General features: G+C 45.9%; 1 protein-coding gene across 1 annotated transcript in view; it reads right to left on the bottom strand.

The window, feature by feature from the left end:
* Positions 1-20,420, bottom strand: part of ptprdb (protein tyrosine phosphatase receptor type Db) — a 294,094-nt gene that overhangs the window by 12,014 nt on the left and 261,660 nt on the right. The window contains exons 35-37 of the mRNA XM_071408267.1: positions 8,751-8,855; positions 8,092-8,272; positions 6,267-6,445 (exon numbers count right to left, since the gene is read on the bottom strand). Of these exons, the coding sequence (XP_071264368.1) occupies positions 6,267-6,445; positions 8,092-8,272; positions 8,751-8,855 (465 nt within the window). The remainder of the gene's footprint in view (positions 1-6,266; positions 6,446-8,091; positions 8,273-8,750; positions 8,856-20,420) is intronic.

The raw sequence follows: 20,420 nt of genomic DNA, 5'->3' as shown, positions 1-20,420 counted from the left end.
AGGATGACTACATTACAGACACCTGCCAGCTCTCACAACACCTGGACAGGGTGCGTTCCAGGATGACTACATTACAGACACCTGCCAGCTCTCACAGGGTGCATTCCAGGATGACTACATTACAGACACCTGCCAGCTCTCACAACACCTGGACAGGGTGCGTTCCAGGATGACTACATTACAGACCCCTGCCAGATCTCACAACACCTGGACAGGGTGCGTTCCAGGATGACTACATTACAGACACCTGCCAGCTCTCACAACACCTGGACAGGGTGCGTTGCAGGATAACTACATTACAGACACCTGCCAGCTCTCACAGGGTGCGTTCCAGGATGACTACATTACAGACACCTGCCAGCTCTCACAACACCTGGACAGGGTGCGTTCCAGGATGACTACATTACAGACACCTGCCAGCTCTCACAACACCTGGATAGGGTGCGTTCCAGGATGACTACATTACAGACACCTGCCAGTTCTCACAACACCTGGACAGGTGTTTAAACATATCAGCCAACCACATCATCTGCTACAGCAATCTGATGCCAGACTGCACAGTCAATGACGTGACATGATTTCATGCAATGAAATGTCTGTAATGTAGTGGGGCCTGGAATGCACCTGGCCCAGCCTCTTGCCACGGTGCGATGACGTAGTCACCTGTACCTCAGACAGCGTCAGGCAGAAGGTCGTTTCAGAAAACAGGAAGACAGCCACGGAGGCAGGTCGATGCAGTGACTCTCCGTATGAACGACGGGACAAGCAGGGTAAGACCAGAACCACAATAAAACACATCCTCATTAGTCACATACCATGTTTCTTCCTGTTTTAAAGCCACGCTCCTTAATTTCGTGCATAACCTCAGAGAGTGTGGCGCCGACCATTAACGGCCACAGTTATTATCAGTGTTGCAGCACAAAATGACAAGAGTTTGCTGACGTCTAACTATTTTTTTTACTGCGATCCAACACGTTGACCCGTAAATTAGAATCAAAAATCTGTCTGGTCTCTGATTTCTGTGGGAAACACGTGTCTTTACACGTCTACTAATTCTCCCGTCACGTTTCAGTGTGTTCTATCCTTCAGTCTATCTGTTACAGTGGTGTGTATTAGGTTACACACCACTGTGGAAAACAGTGGGATTTAGTTCAGTTCACCGTGTCAAAGTCATGGTTAAATGTCACCGTGTCTGACAACACTGAAGCTCTAGAACCTGTTAGACCTCATTTCTATGGCTCTGTTCCAAGTGGCTCCCTACTTCTCTATAGGGCCCTGGTCAAAAGTAGTGCACTGCATAGGGAATAGGGTGCCATTTAGGGCTCATTACTGTGATCAAGTTTGATACATAGTAAACGCTGACTGCTGGTGGGTTGACCCCCCCCCAACCCCCACCCCACGTTGATGAATATTTGAGGGCATCATTATTGTCTTGTGTTAACTGGTCTGTTACTGGGCTAAGGCTCAGCGGACGTTTACACTATACAAGCAACACTGGCCTAGCCACGCTAGCCTTGCCCTCATGTGGGTGCTAACAAGCATGCTAGGTAGTGCTACGTATCAACAGCCGCTGTCAGCCAATCCAGTAGGGGATGGAAGCTATGGTGAGCTACGATTGGTCACAGAGGATTTTAATAAAGTTCAGTTTTTCCCAATTTTAGTCCTGCCTTGTTCAGCTGCCTTGTTCAGCTGCCTTGTTCAGCTGCCCTGTTCAGCTGCCCTGTTCAGCTGCCCTGTTCAACTGCCCTGTTCAGCTGTCCTGTCCAGCTGCCCTGTTCAGCTGCCTTGTTCAGCTGCCCTGTCCAGCTGCCTTGCCCATGCTCACATCTCTTAACAGTCCCCCCTGCCCCCTCCGCTTCTCTCTCTGTCCTTCCGTTGAAAATGAATGGCTTCCGATGTTTCACCGTTTCAATGCCGCTTCCTAGTGTAAACACACTGTCAGACACACTGCGACAACGAACTGCTGAAAGCAGCCTCCATTTCACTTGCTCTGTTAGCTGGATGTTACACTCATTTAGATGAATCTACATTATCCCCCTCTCCACTATCTCCTTCTCTCCACCCCAGTTCCAATGCCGTTTAACAAACTCCAGGCGGTGCTGTTGTGTTCCACCCCAGTTCCAATGCCGTTTAGCAAACTCCAGGCGGTGCTGTTGTGTTCCACCCCAGTTCCAATGCCGTTTAACAAACTCCAGGCGGTGCTGTTGTGTTCCACCCCAGTTCCAATGCCGTTTAACAAACTACAGGCGGTGCTGTTGTATTCCACCCCAGTTCCAATGCCGTTTAACAAACTCCAGGCGGTGCTGTTGTGTTCCACCCCAGTTCCAATGCAGTTTAACAAACTCCAGGCGGTGCTGTTGTGTTCCACCCCAGTTCCAATGCCGTTTAGCAAACTCCAGGCGTGGCTGTTGTGTTCCACCCCAGTTCCAATGCCGTTTAACAAACTCCAGGCGGTGCTGTTGTGTTTCACCCCAGTTCCAATGCCGTTTAGCAAACTCCAGGCGGTGCTGTTGTGTTCCACCCCAGTTCCAATGCCGTTTAACAAACTCCAGGCGGGGCTGTTGTGTTCCACCCCAGTTCCAATGCCGTTTAACAAACTCCAGGCGGTGCTGTTGTGTTCCACCCCAGTTCCAATGCCGTTTAACAAACTCCAGGCGGGGCTGTTGTGTTCCACCCCAGTTCCAATGCCGTTTAACAAACTCCAGGCGGTGCTGTTGTATTCCACCCCAGTTCCAATGCCGTTTAACAAACTCCAGGCGGTGCTGTTGTGTTCCACCCCAGTTCCAATGCCGTTTAGCAAACTCCAGGCGGTGCTGTTGTATTCCACCCCAGTTCCAATGCCGTTTAACAAACTCCAGGCGGGGCTGTTGTGTTCCACCCCAGTTCCAATGCCGTTTAACAAACTCCAGGCGGTGCTGTTGTATTCCACCCCAGTTCCAATGCCGTTTAACAAACTCCAGGCGGTGCTGTTGTGTTCCACCCCAGTTCCAATGCCGTTTAGCAAACTCCAGGCGGTGCTGTTGTATTCCACCCCAGTTCCAATGCCGTTTAACAAACTCCAGGCGGTGCTGTTGTGTTCCACCCCAGTTCCAATGCCGTTTAGCAAACTCCAGGCGGTGCTGTTGTGTTCCACCCCAGGACACATTTTAATATTATTTCAATATTGTATGTTGAGTTTTGGTTTTGCTTTGTCTGTTTCTTATCTTACTTTTGGATATAATTGTTCATCTATTACAACAGTGGTTCTCTACCCTCTCCTCAGGACCCCCAGCCGTTCCTAACCTCTTCAGGACCCCCAGCCGTTCCAAACCTCTCCTCAGGACCCCCAGCCGTTCCAAACCTCTCCTCAGGACCCCCAGCCGTTCCAAACCTCTCCTCAGGACCCCCAGCCATTCCAAACCTCTCCTCAGGACCCCCAGCCGTTCCAAACCTCTCCTCAGGACCCCCAGCCGTTCCAAACCTCTCCTCGGGACCCCCAGCCGTTCCAAACCTCTCCTCGGGACCCCCAGCCGTTCCAAACCTCTCCTCGGGACCCCCAGCCGTTCCAAACCTCTCCTCATGACTCCCAGCCGTTCCAAACCTCTCCTCAGGAACCCCAGCCGTTCCAAACCTCTCCTCAGGACCCCCAGCTGTTCCAAACCTCTCCTCAGGACCCCCAGCCGTTCCAAACCTCTCCTCAGGACCCCCAGCCGTTCCAAACCTCTCCTCAGGACCCCCAGCCGTTCCAAACCTCTCCTCAGGACCCCCAGCCGTTCCAAACCTCTCCTCAGGACCCCCAGCCGTTCCCAACCTCTTCAGGACTCCCAGCCGTTCCAAACCTCTCCTCAGGAACCCCATGCATTCCATGTGTTTGATCTATTCCAGAGCACCTGATTCAACTTGTCAACTAATCATCAAGTCCTGGACTAGGTAAATCAGGTGAGATAGTTCAGGGCTATAACAACATGCTGAAACATCTGGGAGTCCCAGAGGAAAGGTTTGAGAAGCATTGTATTACAATAACTATTTCTAACCTCTCTTATATGTCCTATACAAATGTTTTTGTCAATGGACACATCCAATCAATAGACAATTTCAAATAAATGTCTGCTGTTTTCGAAAGAAATGTGCATCTTTGATTGTTTAAAGTTGCCTGCTACTGTAAGACCCTCCCTCCTCACCTGTATCCGTCTATGAAGCTGCCGTTGATGTAGTCTGACCCCCTCCCTCCTCACCTGTATCCGTCTATGAAGCTGCCGTTGATGTAGTCTGACCCCCTCCCTCCTCACCTGTATCCGTCTATGAAGCTGCCGTTGATGTAGTCTGACCCCCTCCCTCCTCACCTGTATCCGTCTATGAAGCTGCCGTTGATGTAGTCTGACCCCCTCCCTCCTCACCTGTATCCGTCTATGAAGCTGCCGTTGATGTAGTCTGACCCCCTCCCCCCTCACCTGTATCCGTCTATGAAGCTGCCGTTGATGTAGTCTGACCCCCTCCCTCCTCACCTGTATCCGTCTATGAAGCTGCCGTTGATGTAGTCTGACCCCCTCCCTCCTCACCTGTATCCGTCTATGAAGCTGCCGTTGATGTAGTCTGACCCCCTCCCTCCTCACCTGTATCCGTCTATGAAGCTGCCGTTGATGTAGTCTGACCCCCTCCCCCCTCACCTGTATCCGTCTATGAAGCTGCCGTTGATGTAGTCTGACCCCCTCCCTCCTCACCTGTATCCGTCTATGAAGCTGCCGTTGATGTAGTCCGACCCCCTCCCTCCTCACCTGTATCCGTCTATGAAGCTGCCGTTGATGTAGTCTGACCCCCTCCCTCCTCACCTGTATCCGTCTATGAAGCTGCCGTTGATGTAGTCTGACCCCCTCCCCCCTCACCTGTATCCGTCTATGAAGCTGCCGTTGATGTAGTCTGACCCCCTCCCTCCTCACCTGTATCCGTCTATGAAGCTGCCGTTGATGTAGTCCGACCCCCTCCCTCCTCACCTGTATCCGTCTATGAAGCTGCCGTTGATGTAGTCTGACCCCCTCCCTCCTCACCTGTATCCGTCTATGAAGCTGCCGTTGATGTAGTCTGACCCCCTCCCTCCTCACCTGTATCCGTCTATGAAGCTGCCGTTGATGTAGTCTGACCCCCTCCCTCCTCACCTGTATCCGTCTATGAAGCTGCCGTTGATGTAGTCTGACCCCCTCCCTCCTCACCTGTATCCGTCTATGAAGCTGCCGTTGATGTAGTCTGACCCCCTCCCTCCTCACCTGTATCCGTCTATGAAGCTGCCGTTGATGTAGTCTGACCCCCTCCCTCCTCACCTGTATCCGTCTATGAAGCTGCCGTTGATGTAGTCTGACCCCCTCCCCCCTCACCTGTATCCGTCTATGAAGCTGCCGTTGATGTAGTCTGACCCCCTCCCCCCTCACCTGTATCCGTCTATGAAGCTGCCGTTGATGTAGTCTGACCCCCTCCCTCCTCACCTGTATCCGTCTATGAAGCTGCCGTTGATGTAGTCTGACCCCCTCCCTCCTCACCTGTATCCGTTTATGAAGCTGCCGTTGATGTAGTCTGACCCCCTCCCTCCTCACCTGTATCCGTCTATGAAGCTGCCGTTGATGTAGTCTGACCCCCTCCCTCCTCACCTGTATCCGTCTATGAAGCTGCCGTTGATGTAGTCTGACCCCCTCCCTCCTCACCTGTATCCGTCTATGAAGCTGCCGTTGATGTAGTCTGACCCCCTCCCTCCTCACCTGTATCCGTCTATGAAGCTGCCGTTGATGTAGTCCGACCCCCTCCCTCCTCACCTGTATCCGTCTATGAAGCTGCCGTTGATGTAGTCCGACCCCCTCCCTCCTCACCTGTATCCGTCTATGAAGCTGCCGTTGATGTAGTCCGACCCCCTCCCTCCTCACCTGTATCCGTCTATGAAGCTGCCGTTGATGTAGTCTGACCCCCTCCCTCCTCACCTGTATCCGTCTATGAAGCTGCCGTTGATGTAGTCTGACCCCCTCCCTCCTCACCTGTATCCGTCTATGAAGCTGCCGTTGACGTAGTCCGACCCCCTCCCTCCTCACCTGTATCCGTCTATGAAGCTGCCGTTGATGTAGTCTGACCCCCTCCCTCCTCACCTGTATCCGTCTATGAAGCTGCCGTTGATGTAGTCTGACCCCCTCCCTCCTCACCTGTATCCGTCTATGAAGCTGCCGTTGATGTAGTCTGACCCCCTCCCTCCTCACCTGTATCCGTCTATGAAGCTGCCGTTGATGTAGTCTGACCCCCTCCCTCCTCACCTGTATCCGTCTATGAAGCTGCCGTTGATGTAGTCTGACCCCTCCACTCCTCTGATTGGCTGCAGACAGACCCTGGTGGACTCATAGGGCATGATGTTCACCAGACGGTTCTTGAACTTGTTACACGGCAGGTTGGCACTCACAAACCTGGAGGTGTGGGCCTTCGCACTGGCCAACCGCTATGGAGGGGGAGGGAGATGACATAGGGTGTTATAATGTGACATAGCATGACATATTGTATCATAAGATATGACGTGCGAGGAGAAAGGAAGTGTGAGCCTTCACACTGGTCAAGAACTATGAAGGGAAGAGTGGTGACATAGGGTGTTATAATGTGACATAGCTACACATCATGTAATAATGTGACATAGAATGACACAGCAGAACAGAACAGTGCATGAATTAATATTTAAGCTTGACCCTGGCATTGGCTAGATGCTGTGGGACATGATATGTCATGACATAGTGTGTTATAACAAGATAAGATATGGCTTAACAATTCATAAGAAAATATCACATGACATAATGAATTATATCATGACATAGTAGAACAGAGCATGACCGCTATACAGTTCAGTTTGCACAGAGTCTAACAAACAGGGGGAGAGGGGGGAGAGGGGGGAGGAGGAGGAAGAGAGGGGGAGGAGGAGGAGAGGGGAAGGAGGGGGAAGGGGGGAGGAAGAAGAGAGGAGAGGGGGAGAAGAGAGGGGAAGGAGGAGGACGGGGGGGTGGAGGGGGGAGGAAGAAGAGAAGAGAGGGGGAGGAGAAGTGGGAGAGGAAACCACAGGCTCCCTGGCTGTCTCGACACACACATGTGAACCAGAGTTTATCCTGTGTCAGCGAAACCCCAAACACACACACACACACACACACACACACACACACACACACACACACACACACACACACACACACACACACAGTCTGACCGTTGCTTGGCTCGGGTGAGTAAGAACAACAGCTCATTAGAGAAGGACAGAGAGGAAACTACAGGAAGTCAATGGAACACTGAGATCTCACCAGGGCCGGCAGTCAGAAGGGAATCAGTTGGACTGCCGTTGATGTAGTCTGACCCCCTCCCTCCTCACCTGTATCCGTCTATGAAGCTGCCGTTGATGTAGTCCGACCCCCTCCCTCCTCACCTGTATCCGTCTATGAAGCTGCCGTTGATGTAGTCTGACCCCCTCCCTCCTCACCTGTATCCGTCTATGAAGCTGCCGTTGATGTAGTCTGACCCCCTCCCTCCTCACCTGTATCCGTCTATGAAGCTGCCGTTGATGTAGTCTGACCCCCTCCCTCCTCACCTGTATCCGTCTATGAAGCTGCCGTTGATGTAGTCTGACCCCCTCCCTCCTCATTTCCATAAGGGGACACGTTTTGTTCACGGGACCCCCTATGTCCTCCACGTTTCTTTATAGGTTTTTATAGTAAAGACACGTCATTTAATTGGAGAAATGGATGACCTTTTAATGTGGCATGAACACAACCAGTCATGATGTTTTCATCTGGCCAAGAAAAGAGTACGACATGTGACGCCGTTAACATGTTATACCCTTCTTGTCCACACAGCATCAGATACATGTCCACACAGCATCAGATACATGGTCTACACATACTGAGACAGAGGGGGCGCTGTTTCACTGTCCAGACAGCATCAGATACATGGTCTACACATACTGTCGTTGCACGCCTCAGTCAAAATAAATGATCAATATTTAAATATTTGATTTGAACGGGCAAGGAGGTACGCCGGCCCTGGATCTCACAGACACGACTTTATTTTCCCAGAACAGCTCCACAGAACCCTAGAACCTTGACAGCGTACCTTGAACTCCAGTTCCGTGCCCGTGACGTTCTCCGCCGGTTCTATCTGGGTCAGTCTCTGGATGTAGGCGTGAAGGTTTCGCGCCGGAACCTCGGTGTTGCCGCAGGCGACGGCTTCCAGCAGCGCGTCGTGAATAAAGGCGTACTGATCCTCCGTCTGCACCATGTAGTTCCGCTGGGACCTAAAAGTTGAACGTTTCAGTCAGGATTCATTTACTGGTAACACTGGTAATCACAGAGTCCTGGTGTCAGTTAGATTTTACTGTAAAGAGTCCGTAAAATGATGTGTCTGTAAAAAATGATGTGTATCTGTAAAAAATGATGTGTCTGTAAAAAATGATATGTATCTGTAAAAAATTATGTGTACCTGTAAAAAATTATATGTATCTGTAAAAAATGATGTGTATCTGTAAAAAATGATGTGTCTGTAAAAAATGATGTGTATCTGTAAAAAATTATATGTATCTGTAAAAAATGATGTGTATCTGTAAAAAATGATGTGTCTGTAAAAAATGATATGTATCTGTAAAAAATGATATGTGTCTGTTCCTACATGATCCCTACAGTGGTAATTGGTTCAACGTTCTGAAAATGAACACTTGTTGGATGAGAGATTCCCCCCCCCCCCCTCCCAAAGAAGTGATTCAACATCCCATTTACCTCATGAGGGTCACGTGACCGTAGATGTCAACTGTCTTCTCGTGTTTGATTCGCTCCACCATGGCGTCAATCACGATGAAACAACCAGTCCGGCCCACTCCAGCACTGAAAAAGGGGGGCGGGAACAAGAGACATGATGCATAATCATTCCAAAGGTCAGTCTATGTATCACAGTATCATCTGTACGATGACATATTAAAACAACGCTCCATTGCAGAGAAGATAACCCAGTAGTACTTACAGGGCCGACGGGTAACCTGGAACTAAATGGAGCTATAATGATTCATCCTTCTACAGGGTGTAACTAATGTTGACAGCAACATGTTGACCTGCAACTAACTAGCTTTCAATTTGATCTTCTCTGTCCAGACACAGACACAGACACAGACACAGACACACACACACACACATACATAAGGAGTCCCTCTACGACCTCCTCAGAGTCATCAAAAGAGCAAAAGGACATTATAGGATTAAGGTGGACTCATACTACACAGGCATGTCACAGGGACTACAGTCCATTACAGATTACAAAGGAAGACCCAGCCGTGATGTGACAGGGACTACAGTTCATTACAGATTACAAAGGAAGACCCAGCCGTGATGTGACAGGGGCTACAGTCCATTACAGATTACAAAGGAAGACCCAGCAGTCATGTGACAGGGGCTACAGTCCATTACAGATTACAAAGGAAGACCCAGCCGTGATGTGACAGGGACTACAGTCCATTACAGATTACAAAGGAAGACCCAGCCGTGATGTGACAGGGACTACAGTCCATTACAGATTACAAAGGAAGACCCAGCCGTGATGTGACAGGGGCTACAGTCCATTACAGATTACAAAGGAAGACCCAGCCGTGATGTGGCAGGGACTACAGTCCATTACAGATTACAAAGGAAGACCCAGCCGTGATGTGACAGGGACTACAGTCCAATACAGATTACAAAGGAAGACCCAGCCGTGATCTGCCCAACCATGCTGTAACGGAATTCCTCCTCCTCTTCATCCGAAGAGGAGCAAGGATTCGACCAAAATGCAGCGTTGGAATAGGACATAATGAGTTTATTAAAGTAAGACGGAAAAACACGAAAACACTTTAACAAACTACAAAACAACAAACGACGTAGACTGACCTGAACATAAGAATTTACATGACACGAAGAACTCACGAACAGGAAAATGACTACACAAAAGAACGACGTACAAACAAACCGAAACAGTCCCATGTGGCGCGACAAACACAGACACAGGAGACAACCACCCACAACAATCAATGTGAAAACACCTACCTTAATATGGCTCTCAATCAGAGGAAATGAAAACCACCTGCCTCTAATTGAGAACCATATCAGGTCACCCTTTACCAACATAGAAACACATAACATAGACTGCCCACCCAAACTCACGCCCTGACCGACTAAACACATACAAAAACAACAGAAAACAGGTCAGGAACGTGACACATGCCTCTTTTCTAGACAAACTCAACTAATTTTATGCTTTGACAGCAACACCGTACCGTGAGTGAGGGCCTGTCATGCCAAATACTGTCCCGCTCTACGTCACAATGGGATTCCATAAACTATTAGTGTTCTAGCAACAGCCCTAGCAACAGAAGTTAGAACTCATAGAATCCCATTGTGACTTGGAGGGGGACACTATTTGGCATGACATGCCCCCCCGCCGAACCAAAAGACTGGGTGATCTCTCTCTCCGAGGCCGACGTGAGTAAGGTCTTAAATCAGGTCAACGCTCACAAGGCCTCGGGGCCGGACGCTATTCCAGGGCGCGTTCTCAGAGCATGTGCAGAACCACTGGCAGGCATATTCACTGTCATGTTCAACCTCTCCTTGTCCCAGTCAGTAATGTTCAACCTCTCCTTGTCCCAGTCTGTAATGTTCAACCTCTCCTTGTCCCAGTCTGTTAATCCCCACATGTTTTAAGATAACCAGGATCATTCCTGTTCCTAATAACTCTAAGGCTTCATGCCACAACGACTACCACCCTGTAGAACTCACATCTGTCACCATGACTACCACCCTGTAGAACTCACATCTGTCACCATGACTACCACCCTGTAGAACTCACATCTGTCACCATGACTACCACCCTGTAGAACTCACATCTGTAATCATGAAGAGCTTTGAGAGTCTGGTTATGACACACGTCATCTCCATAAACCCAGACACACTGGACCCACCCTAATTAGCATACCGCCCCAACAGATCCACAGATGACACAATCTACCCCTAACCCTAACCCATAAACCCAGACACACTGGACCCACCCTAATTAGCATACCGCCCCAACAGATCCACAGATGACACAATCTACCCCTAACCCTAACCCATGAACCCAGACACACTGGACCCACTCCAATTAGCACACCGCCCCAACAGATCCACAGATGACACAATCTCAACAGCTCTCCACACTGCCCTAGCCCACCTGGACAACAGGAACACCTACAGTACCCGGACGACAGGAACGCCTACAGGACCTGGACAACAGGAACACCTACAGTACCTGGACAACAGGAACACCTACAGGACCTGGACAACAGGAACACCTACAGTACCTGGACAACAGGAACACCTACAGTACCTGGACAACAGGAACACGTACAGACCTGGACAACCGGAACACCTACAGGACGTGAGAATGCTGTTCTGTAGCTGAGTGTTCAACACCATTGTCCCATCCAAGCTTCACATCACACTTAACCTTAACCCCTAACCCTAACCCCTAACCTTAACCCCTAACCTTAACCCCTACCCCTAACCTTAACCCCTAACCCCAACCCCTAACCTTAACCCCTAACCTTAACCCCAACCCCTAACCTTAACCCCTAAAGTAACCATAACCCATCCAAGCTTCACATCACACTTAACCTTAACCCCTAACCCTAACCCCTAACCTTAACCCCTAACCTTAACCCCTACCCCTAACCTTAACCCCTAACCCCAACCCCTAACCTTAACCCCTAACCTTAACCCCAACCCCTAACCTTAACCCCTAAAGTAACCATAACCCATCCAAGCTTCACATCACACTTAACCCTAACCCCTAACCTTAACCCCTAACCTTAACCCCTAACCTTAACCCCTAACCTTAACCCCTAACCTTAACCCCTAACCTTAACCCCTAACCTTAACCCCTAACCCTAACCCCTAACCTTAACCCCTAACCCCAACCCCTAACCTTAACCCCTAACCTTAACCCCTAACCTTAACCCCTAACCCTAACCCCTAACCCTAACCCCTAACCTTAACCCCTAACCCCAACCCCTAACCTTAACCCCTAACCTTAACCCCTAACCTTAACCCCTAACCTTAACCCCTAACCCTAACCCCTAACCTTAACCCCTAACCCTAACCCCTAACCTTAACCCCTAACCTTAACCCCTAACCTTAACCCCTAACCCTAACCCCTAACCTTAACCCCTAACCCCAACCCCTAACCTTAACCCCTAACCTTAACCCCTAACCTTAACCCCTAACCCTAACCCCTAACCCTAACCCCTAACCTTAACCCCTAACCTTAACCCCTAATCCCTAACCTTAACCCTAACCTTAACCCCTAACCCTAACCCCTAACCTTAACCCCTAACCTTAACCCCTAACCCCAACCCCTAACCTTAACCCCTAACCCCAACCCCTAACCTTAACCCCTAACCTTAACCCCTAACCTTAACCCCTAATCCCTAACCTTAACCCTAACCTTAACCCCTAACCCTAACCCCTAACCCTAACCCTAACCCCTAAAATAGCCTTTTTACAAGTGAGGACCGGCAAAATGTCCTCACTTCTCAGAATTTTAATTGGTTTACTATTCTTGTGAAGATTTCTGGTACAAGTCGAGTAAAATGTGCACACACACACACACACACACACACACACACACACACACAATACAATAGTATATATACTATAATAGTTTTACATGACTATTGCATAATCAACCTACTGCCATTATCAGTTTAATATCTAATTATTAGTGTGCATGTAAAGATACTCATTACTGTTATGCTGTGTTGATACAGACAGACACTCCAGGCTGGTCCAACACACACACTTTCCATTCTCTTCTATAAACCGCGAGAGAGGGGGAGAGAGAGAGAGAGAGGGGGGGGAGAGAGAGGGGGGGATGGAAGGGAGGGACAGAGAGAGGGGGGAGGGACAGAGAGAGGGGGGAGGGGGGAGAGAGAGAGAGAGGGGATGGAAGGGAGGGACAGAGAGAGGGGGGAGGGACAGAGAGGGGGGGGAGAGAGAGAGGGGATGGAAGGGAGAGAGAGAGAGAGAGGGGGGGAGAGAGAGATAGAGAGGGGGAGAGAGAGAGAGAGAGAGAGAGAGAGAGAGAGAGAGAGAGAGACTGACTATTGTTACTGTAAATAAGCTAATTTAATTCACCTATAATCCTGTTACACACTCCATCTCACTGGCAGCTTCCTTGTTACACACACACACACACACACACACACACACACACACACACACACACACACACACACACACACACACACACACACACACACACACACACACACACACACACACCCCCTCCCTCCCTCCCTCCCTCCCTCCCTCCCTTGCTGACTAAGAGGAAGAGCAGTATTCTCCATGTCTATTCCATTCCACAGTGGGATCCAGTCCAGCATTCTAATGACAGGGTTCGTAAAGCACAGCATACCGTTTAGACACCGCAATGGGACTGTCAACTCCTCAACTCCTGAACTCAAATGTGTGTGGAAGTGTGTGTGTGTGTGTGTGTGTGTGTGTGTGTGTGTGTGTGTGTGTGTGTGTGTGTGTGTGTGTGTGTGTGTGTGTGTGTGTGTAAAGCTTAGAGGGTACATCGTAAACGGTAAAAACCCACTGATGTAAATGTCTCGTTGCTCGTCGTAAACCAATATTGTTATGGAGGAATGCAGCTTGTTATAGCCAATGAGAAGTGTCTGGGGTTTCTGTCTGGGTTAAAATGTCAATCTCATTTAAGCTCAGGAGATTCATATATATATATATAGTTTGAATGGAATTTAATTTGACAGAACTGAACGTGAAGAACCCATACCTCAGTTCTTCTCTGTGTTTCCTGTGTATTACTGTGTTTCCTGTGTATTACTGTGTATTACTGTGTTTCCTGTGTATTACTGTGTTTCCTGTGTATTACTGTGTTTCCTGTGTTTCCTGTGTTTCCTGTGTATTACTGTGTTTCCTGTGTTTCCTGTGTATTACTGTGTTTCCTGTGTTTCCTGTGTATTACTGTGTTTCCTGTGTTTCCTGTATATTACTGTGTTTCCTGTGTATTACTGTGTTTCCTGTGTATTACTGTGTTTCCTGTGTATTACTGTGTTTCCTGTGTTTCCTGTGTTTCCTGTGTTTCCTGTGTTTCCTGTGTATTACTGTGTTTCCTGTGTTTCCTGTGTATTACTGTGTTTCCTGTGTATTACTGTGTTTCCTGTGTTTCCTGTGTATTACTGTGTTTCCTGTGTTTCCTGTGTATTACTGTGTTTCCTGTGTTTCCTGTGTATTACTGTGTTTCCTGTGTATTACTGTGTTTCCTGTGTTTCCTGTGTATTACTGTGTTTCCTGTGTATTACTGTGTTTCCTGTGTTTCCTGTGTATTACTGTGTTTCCTGTGTTTCCTGTGTTTCCTGTGTTTCCTGTGTATTACTGTGTTTCCTGTGTTTCCTGTGTTTCCTGTGTATTACTGTGTTTCCTGTGTTTCCTGTGTATTACTGTGTTTCCTGTGTTTCCTGTGTTTCCTGTGTTTCCTGTGTATTACTGTGTTTCCTGTGTTTCCTGTGTTTCCTGTGTTTCCTGTGTTTCCTGTGTATTACTGTGTTTCCTGTGTTTCCTGTGTATTACTGTGTTTCCTGTGTTTCCTGTGTTTCCTGTGTATTACTGTGTTTCCTGTGTTTCCTGTGTTTCCTGTGTTTCCTGTGTTTCCTGTGTATTACTGTGTTTCCTGTGTTTCCTGTGTATTACTGTGTTTCCTGTGTTTCCTGTGTATTACTGTGTTTCCTGTGTTTCCTGTGTATTACTGTGTTTCCTGTGTATTACTGTGTTTCCTGTGTATTACTGTGTTTCCTGTGTTTCCTGTGTTTCCTGTGTATTACTGTGTTTCCTGTGTTTCCTGTGTATTACTGTGTTTCCTGTGTATTACTGTGTTTCCTGTGTATTACTGTGTTTCCTGTGTTTCCTGTGTTTCCTGTGTATTACTGTGTTTCCTGTGTTTCCTGTGTATTACTGTGTTTCCTGTGTTTCCTGTGTATTACTGTGTTTCCTGTGTATTACTGTGTTTCCTGTGTATTACTGTGTTTCCTGTGTATTACTGTGTTTCCTGTGTTTCCTGTGTTTCCTGTGTTTCCTGTGTATTACTGTGTTTCCTGTGTATTACTGTGTTTCCTGTGTATTACTGTGTTTCCTGTGTTTCCTGTGTATTACTGTGTTTCCTGTGTTTCCTGTGTTTCCTGTGTATTACTGTGTTTCCTGTGTTTCCTGTGTATTACTGTGTTTCCTGTATATTACTGTGTTTCCTGTGTTTCCTGTGTATTACTGTGTTTCCTGTGTTTCCTGTGTATTACTGTGTTTCCTGTGTTTCCTGTGTTTCCTGTGTATTACTGTGTTTCCTGTGTTTCCTGTGTATTACTGTGTTTCCTGTGTTTCCTGTGTATTACTGTGTATTACTGTGTTTCCTGTGTTTCCTGTGTTTCCTGTGTATTACTGTGTTTCCTGTGTTTCCTGTGTTTCCTGTGTATTACTGTGTTTCCTGTGTTTCCTGTGTATTACTGTGTTTCCTGTGTTTCCTGTGTTTCCTGTGTATTACTGTGTATTACTGTGTTTCCTGTGTATTACTGTGTTTCCTGTGTATTACTGTGTTTCCTGTGTTTCCTGTGTATTACTGTGTTTCCTGTGTATTACTGTGTTTCCTGTGTTTCCTGTGTATTACTGTGTATTACTGTGTTTCCTGTGTATTACTGTGTTTCCTGTGTATTACTGTGTTTCCTGTGTTTCCTGTGTATTACTGTGTATTACTGTGTTTCCTGTGTATTACTGTGTATTACTGTGTTTCCTGTGTATTACTGTGTATTACTGTGTTTCCTGTGTATTACTGTGTTTCCTGTGTTTCCTGTGTTTCCTGTGTTTCCTGTGTTTCCTGTGTATTACTGTGTTTCCTGTGTATTACTGTGTTTCCTGTGTATTACTGTGTTTCCTGTGTTTCCTGTGTATTACTGTGTATTACTGTGTTTCCTGTGTATTACTGTGTTTCCTGTGTTTCCTGTGTTTCCTGTGTTTCCTGTGTATTACTGTGTTTCCTGTGTTTCCTGTGTTTCCTGTGTATTACTGTGTTTCCTGTGTTTCCTGTGTATTACTGTGTTTCCTGTGTTTCCTGTGTTTCCTGTGTTTCCTGTGTTTCCTGTGTATTACTGTGTTTCCTGTGTATTACTGTGTTTCCTGTGTATTACTGTGTTTCCTGTGTTTCCTGTGTTTCCTGTGTATTACTGTGTTTCCTGTGTTTCCTGTGTATTACTGTGTATTACTGTGTTTCCTGTGTTTCCTGTGTATTACTGTGTTTCCTGTGTTTCCTGTGTTTCCTGTGTTTCCTGTGTTTCCTGTGTATTACTGTGTTTCCTGTGTTTCCTGTGTTTCCTGTGTTTCCTGTGTATTACTGTGTTTCCTGTGTTTACTGTGTTTCCTGTATTACTGTGTTTCCTGTGTTTCCTGTGTTTCCTGTGTTTCCTGTGTATTACTGTGCTTCCTGTGCTTCCTGTGTTTCCTGTGTATTCTGTGTTTCCTGTGTATTACTGTGTTTCCTGTGTATTACTGTGTTTCCTGTGTTTCCTGTGTTTCCTGTGTATTACTGTGTTTCCTGTGTTTCCTGTGTATTACTGTGTATTACTGTGTTTCCTGTGTTTCCTGTGTATTACTGTGTTTCCTGTGTTTCCTGTGTTTCCTGTGTTTCCTGTGTATTACTGTGTTTCCTGTGTTTCCTGTGTTTCCTGTGTTTCCTGTGTATTACTGTGTTTCCTGTGTTTCCTGTGTATTACTGTGTTTCCTGTGTTTCCTGTGTTTCCTGTGTATTACTGTGTTTCCTGTGTATTACTGTGTTTCCTGTGTATTACTGTGTTTCCTGTGTTTCCTGTGTTTCCTGTGTATTACTGTGTTTCCTGTGTTTCCTGTGTATTACTGTGTTTCCTGTGTATTACTGTGTTTCCTGTGTATTACTGTGTTTCCTGTGTTTCCTGTGTTTCCTGTGTATTACTGTGTTTCCTGTGTTTCCTGTGTATTACTGTGTATTACTGTGTTTCCTGTGTTTCCTGTGTATTACTGTGTTTCCTGTGTATTACTGTGTTTCCTGTGTATTACTGTGTTTCCTGTGTTTCCTGTGTTTCCTGTGTATTACTGTGTTTCCTGTGTTTCCTGTGTATTACTGTGTTTCCTGTGTATTACTGTGTTTCCTGTGTATTACTGTGTTTCCTGTGTTTCCTGTGTTTCCTGTGTATTACTGTGTTTCCTGTGTTTCCTGTGTATTACTGTGTATTACTGTGTTTCCTGTGTTTCCTGTGTATTACTGTGTTTCCTGTGTTTCCTGTGTTTCCTGTGTATTACTGTGTTTCCTGTGTTTCCTGTGTATTACTGTGTTTCCTGTGTTTCCTGTGTTTCCTGTGTATTACTGTGTTTCCTGTGTATTACTGTGTTTCCTGTGTTTTACTGTGTTTCCTGTGTATTACTGTGTTTCCTGTGTTTCCTGTGTATTACTGTGTTTCCTGTGTATTACTGTGTTTCCTGTGTATTACTGTGTTTCCTGTGTATTACTGTGTTTCCTGTGTTTCCTGTGTTTCCTGTGTTTCCTGTGTATTACTGTGTTTCCTGTGTATTACTGTGTTTCCTGTGTATTACTGTGTTTACATTTACATTACATTTAAGTCATTTAGCAGACGCTCTTATCCAGAGTGTTTCCTGTGTTTCCTGTGTATTACTGTGTTTCCTGTGTTTCCTGTGTTTCCTGTGTATTACTGTGTTTCCTGTGTTTCCTGTGTTTCCTGTGTATTACTGTGTTTCCTGTATATTACTGTGTTTCCTGTGTTTCCTGTGTATTACTGTGTTTCCTGTGTTTCCTGTGTATTACTGTGTTTCCTGTGTTTCCTGTGTTTCCTGTGTATTACTGTGTTTCCTGTGTTTCCTGTGTATTACTGTGTTTCCTGTGTTTCCTGTGTATTACTGTGTTTCCTGTGTTTCCTGTGTATTACTGTGTTTCCTGTGTTTCCTGTGTTTCCTGTGTATTACTGTGTTTCCTGTGTTTCCTGTGTATTACTGTGTTTCCTGTGTTTCCTGTGTTTCCTGTGTATTACTGTGTATTACTGTGTTTCCTGTGTATTACTGTGTTTCCTGTGTATTACTGTGTTTCCTGTGTTTCCTGTGTATTACTGTGTTTCCTGTGTATTACTGTGTTTCCTGTGTTTCCTGTGTATTACTGTGTATTACTGTGTTTCCTGTGTATTACTGTGTTTCCTGTGTATTACTGTGTTTCCTGTGTTTCCTGTGTATTACTGTGTATTACTGTGTTTCCTGTGTATTACTGTGTATTACTGTGTTTCCTGTGTATTACTGTGTATTACTGTGTTTCCTGTGTATTACTGTGTTTCCTGTGTTTCCTGTGTTTCCTGTGTTTCCTGTGTTTCCTGTGTATTACTGTGTTTCCTGTGTATTACTGTGTTTCCTGTGTATTACTGTGTTTCCTGTGTTTCCTGTGTATTACTGTGTATTACTGTGTTTCCTGTGTATTACTGTGTATTACTGTGTTTCCTGTGTATTACTGTGTATTACTGTGTTTCCTGTGTATTACTGTGTTTCCTGTGTTTCCTGTGTTTCCTGTGTTTCCTGTGTTTCCTGTATATTACTGTGTTTCCTGTGTATTACTGTGTTTCCTGTGTATTACTGTGTTTCCTGTATATTACTGTGTTTCCTGTGTATTACTGTGTTTCCTGTATATTACTGTGTTTCCTGTGTATTACTGTGTTTCCTGTGTATTACTGTGTTTCCTGTGTTTCCTGTGTTTCCTGTGTTTCCTGTGTATTACTGTGTTTCCTGTGTATTACTGTGTTTCCTGTGTTTCCTGTGTTTCCTGTGTATTACTGTGTTTCCTGTGTATTACTGTGTTTCCTGTGTATTACTGTGTTTCCTGTGTATTACTGTGTTTCCTGTGTATTACTGTGTTTCCTGTGTATTACTGTGTTTCCTGTGTATTACTGTGTTTCCTGTATATTACTGTGTTTCCTGTATATTACTGTGTTTCCTGTGTATTACTGTGTTTCCTGTGTATTACTGTGTTTCCTGTGTTTCCTGTGTTTCCTGTGTTTCCTGTGTATTACTGTGTTTCCTGTATATTACTGTGTTTCCTGTATATTACTGTGTTTCCTGTGTATTACTGTGTTTCCTGTGTATTACTGTGTTTCCTGTGTATTACTGTGTTTCCTGTGTATTACTGTGTTTCCTGTATATTACTGTGTTTCCTGTATATTACTGTGTTTCCTGTGTATTACTGTGTTTCCTGTGTATTACTGTGTTTCCTGTGTATTACTGTGTTTCCTGTGTATTCCTGTGTTTCCTGTGTATTACCTGTGTATTACCTGTGTATTACCTGTGTATTACTGTGTTTCCTGTGTATTCCTGTGTTTCCTGTGTTTCCTGTATATTACTGTGTTTCCTGTATATTACTGTGTTTCCTGTGTATTACTGTGTTTCCTGTGTATTACTGTGTTTCCTGTGTATTACTGTGTTTCCTGTGTATTACTGTGTTTCCTGTATATTACTGTGTTTCCTGTATATTACTGTGTTTCCTGTGTATTACTGTGTTTCCTGTGTATTACTGTGTTTCCTGTGTATTACTGTGTTTCCTGTGTTTCCTGTGTTTCCTGTGTTTCCTGTGTATTACTGTGTTTCCTGTATATTACTGTGTTTCCTGTATATTACTGTGTTTCCTGTGTATTACTGTGTTTCCTGTGTATTACTGTGTTTCCTGTGTATTACTGTGTTTCCTGTGTATTACTGTGTTTCCTGTATATTACTGTGTTTCCTGTATATTACTGTGTTTCCTGTGTATTACTGTGTTTCCTGTGTATTACTGTGTTTCCTGTGTATTACTGTGTTTCCTGTGTTTCCTGTGTTTCCTGTGTATTCCTGTGTATTCCTGTGTTTCCTGTGTATTACTGTGTTTCCTGTGTATACTGTGTTTCCTGTATTTCCTGTGTTTCCTGTATATTACTGTGTTTCCTGTGTATTACTGTGTTTCCTGTGTATTACTGTGTTTCCTGTGTATTACTGTGTTTCCTGTGTATTACTGTGTTTCCTGTATATTACTGTGTTTCCTGTATATTACTGTGTTTCCTGTGTATTACTGTGTTTCCTGTGTATTACTGTGTTTCCTGTGTATTACTGTGTTTCCTGTGTTTCCTGTGTTTCCTGTGTATTACTGTGTATTACTGTGTTTCCTGTGTATTACTGTGTTTCCTGTATATTACTGTGTTTCCTGTATATTACTGTGTTTCCTGTGTATTACTGTGTTTCCTGTGTATTACCTGTGTTTCCTGTGTATTACTGTGTTTCCTGTGTATTACTGTGTTTCCTGTGTTTCCTGTGTTTCCTGTGTTTCCTGTGTTTCCTGTG

The sequence above is a fragment of the Salvelinus alpinus genome, chromosome 6 (genome assembly GCF_045679555.1).
Source record: "Salvelinus alpinus chromosome 6, SLU_Salpinus.1, whole genome shotgun sequence".
Classification (NCBI taxonomy): domain Eukaryota; kingdom Metazoa; phylum Chordata; class Actinopteri; order Salmoniformes; family Salmonidae; genus Salvelinus; species Salvelinus alpinus.
This window is presented reverse-complemented; position numbering and strand designations above follow the sequence as displayed.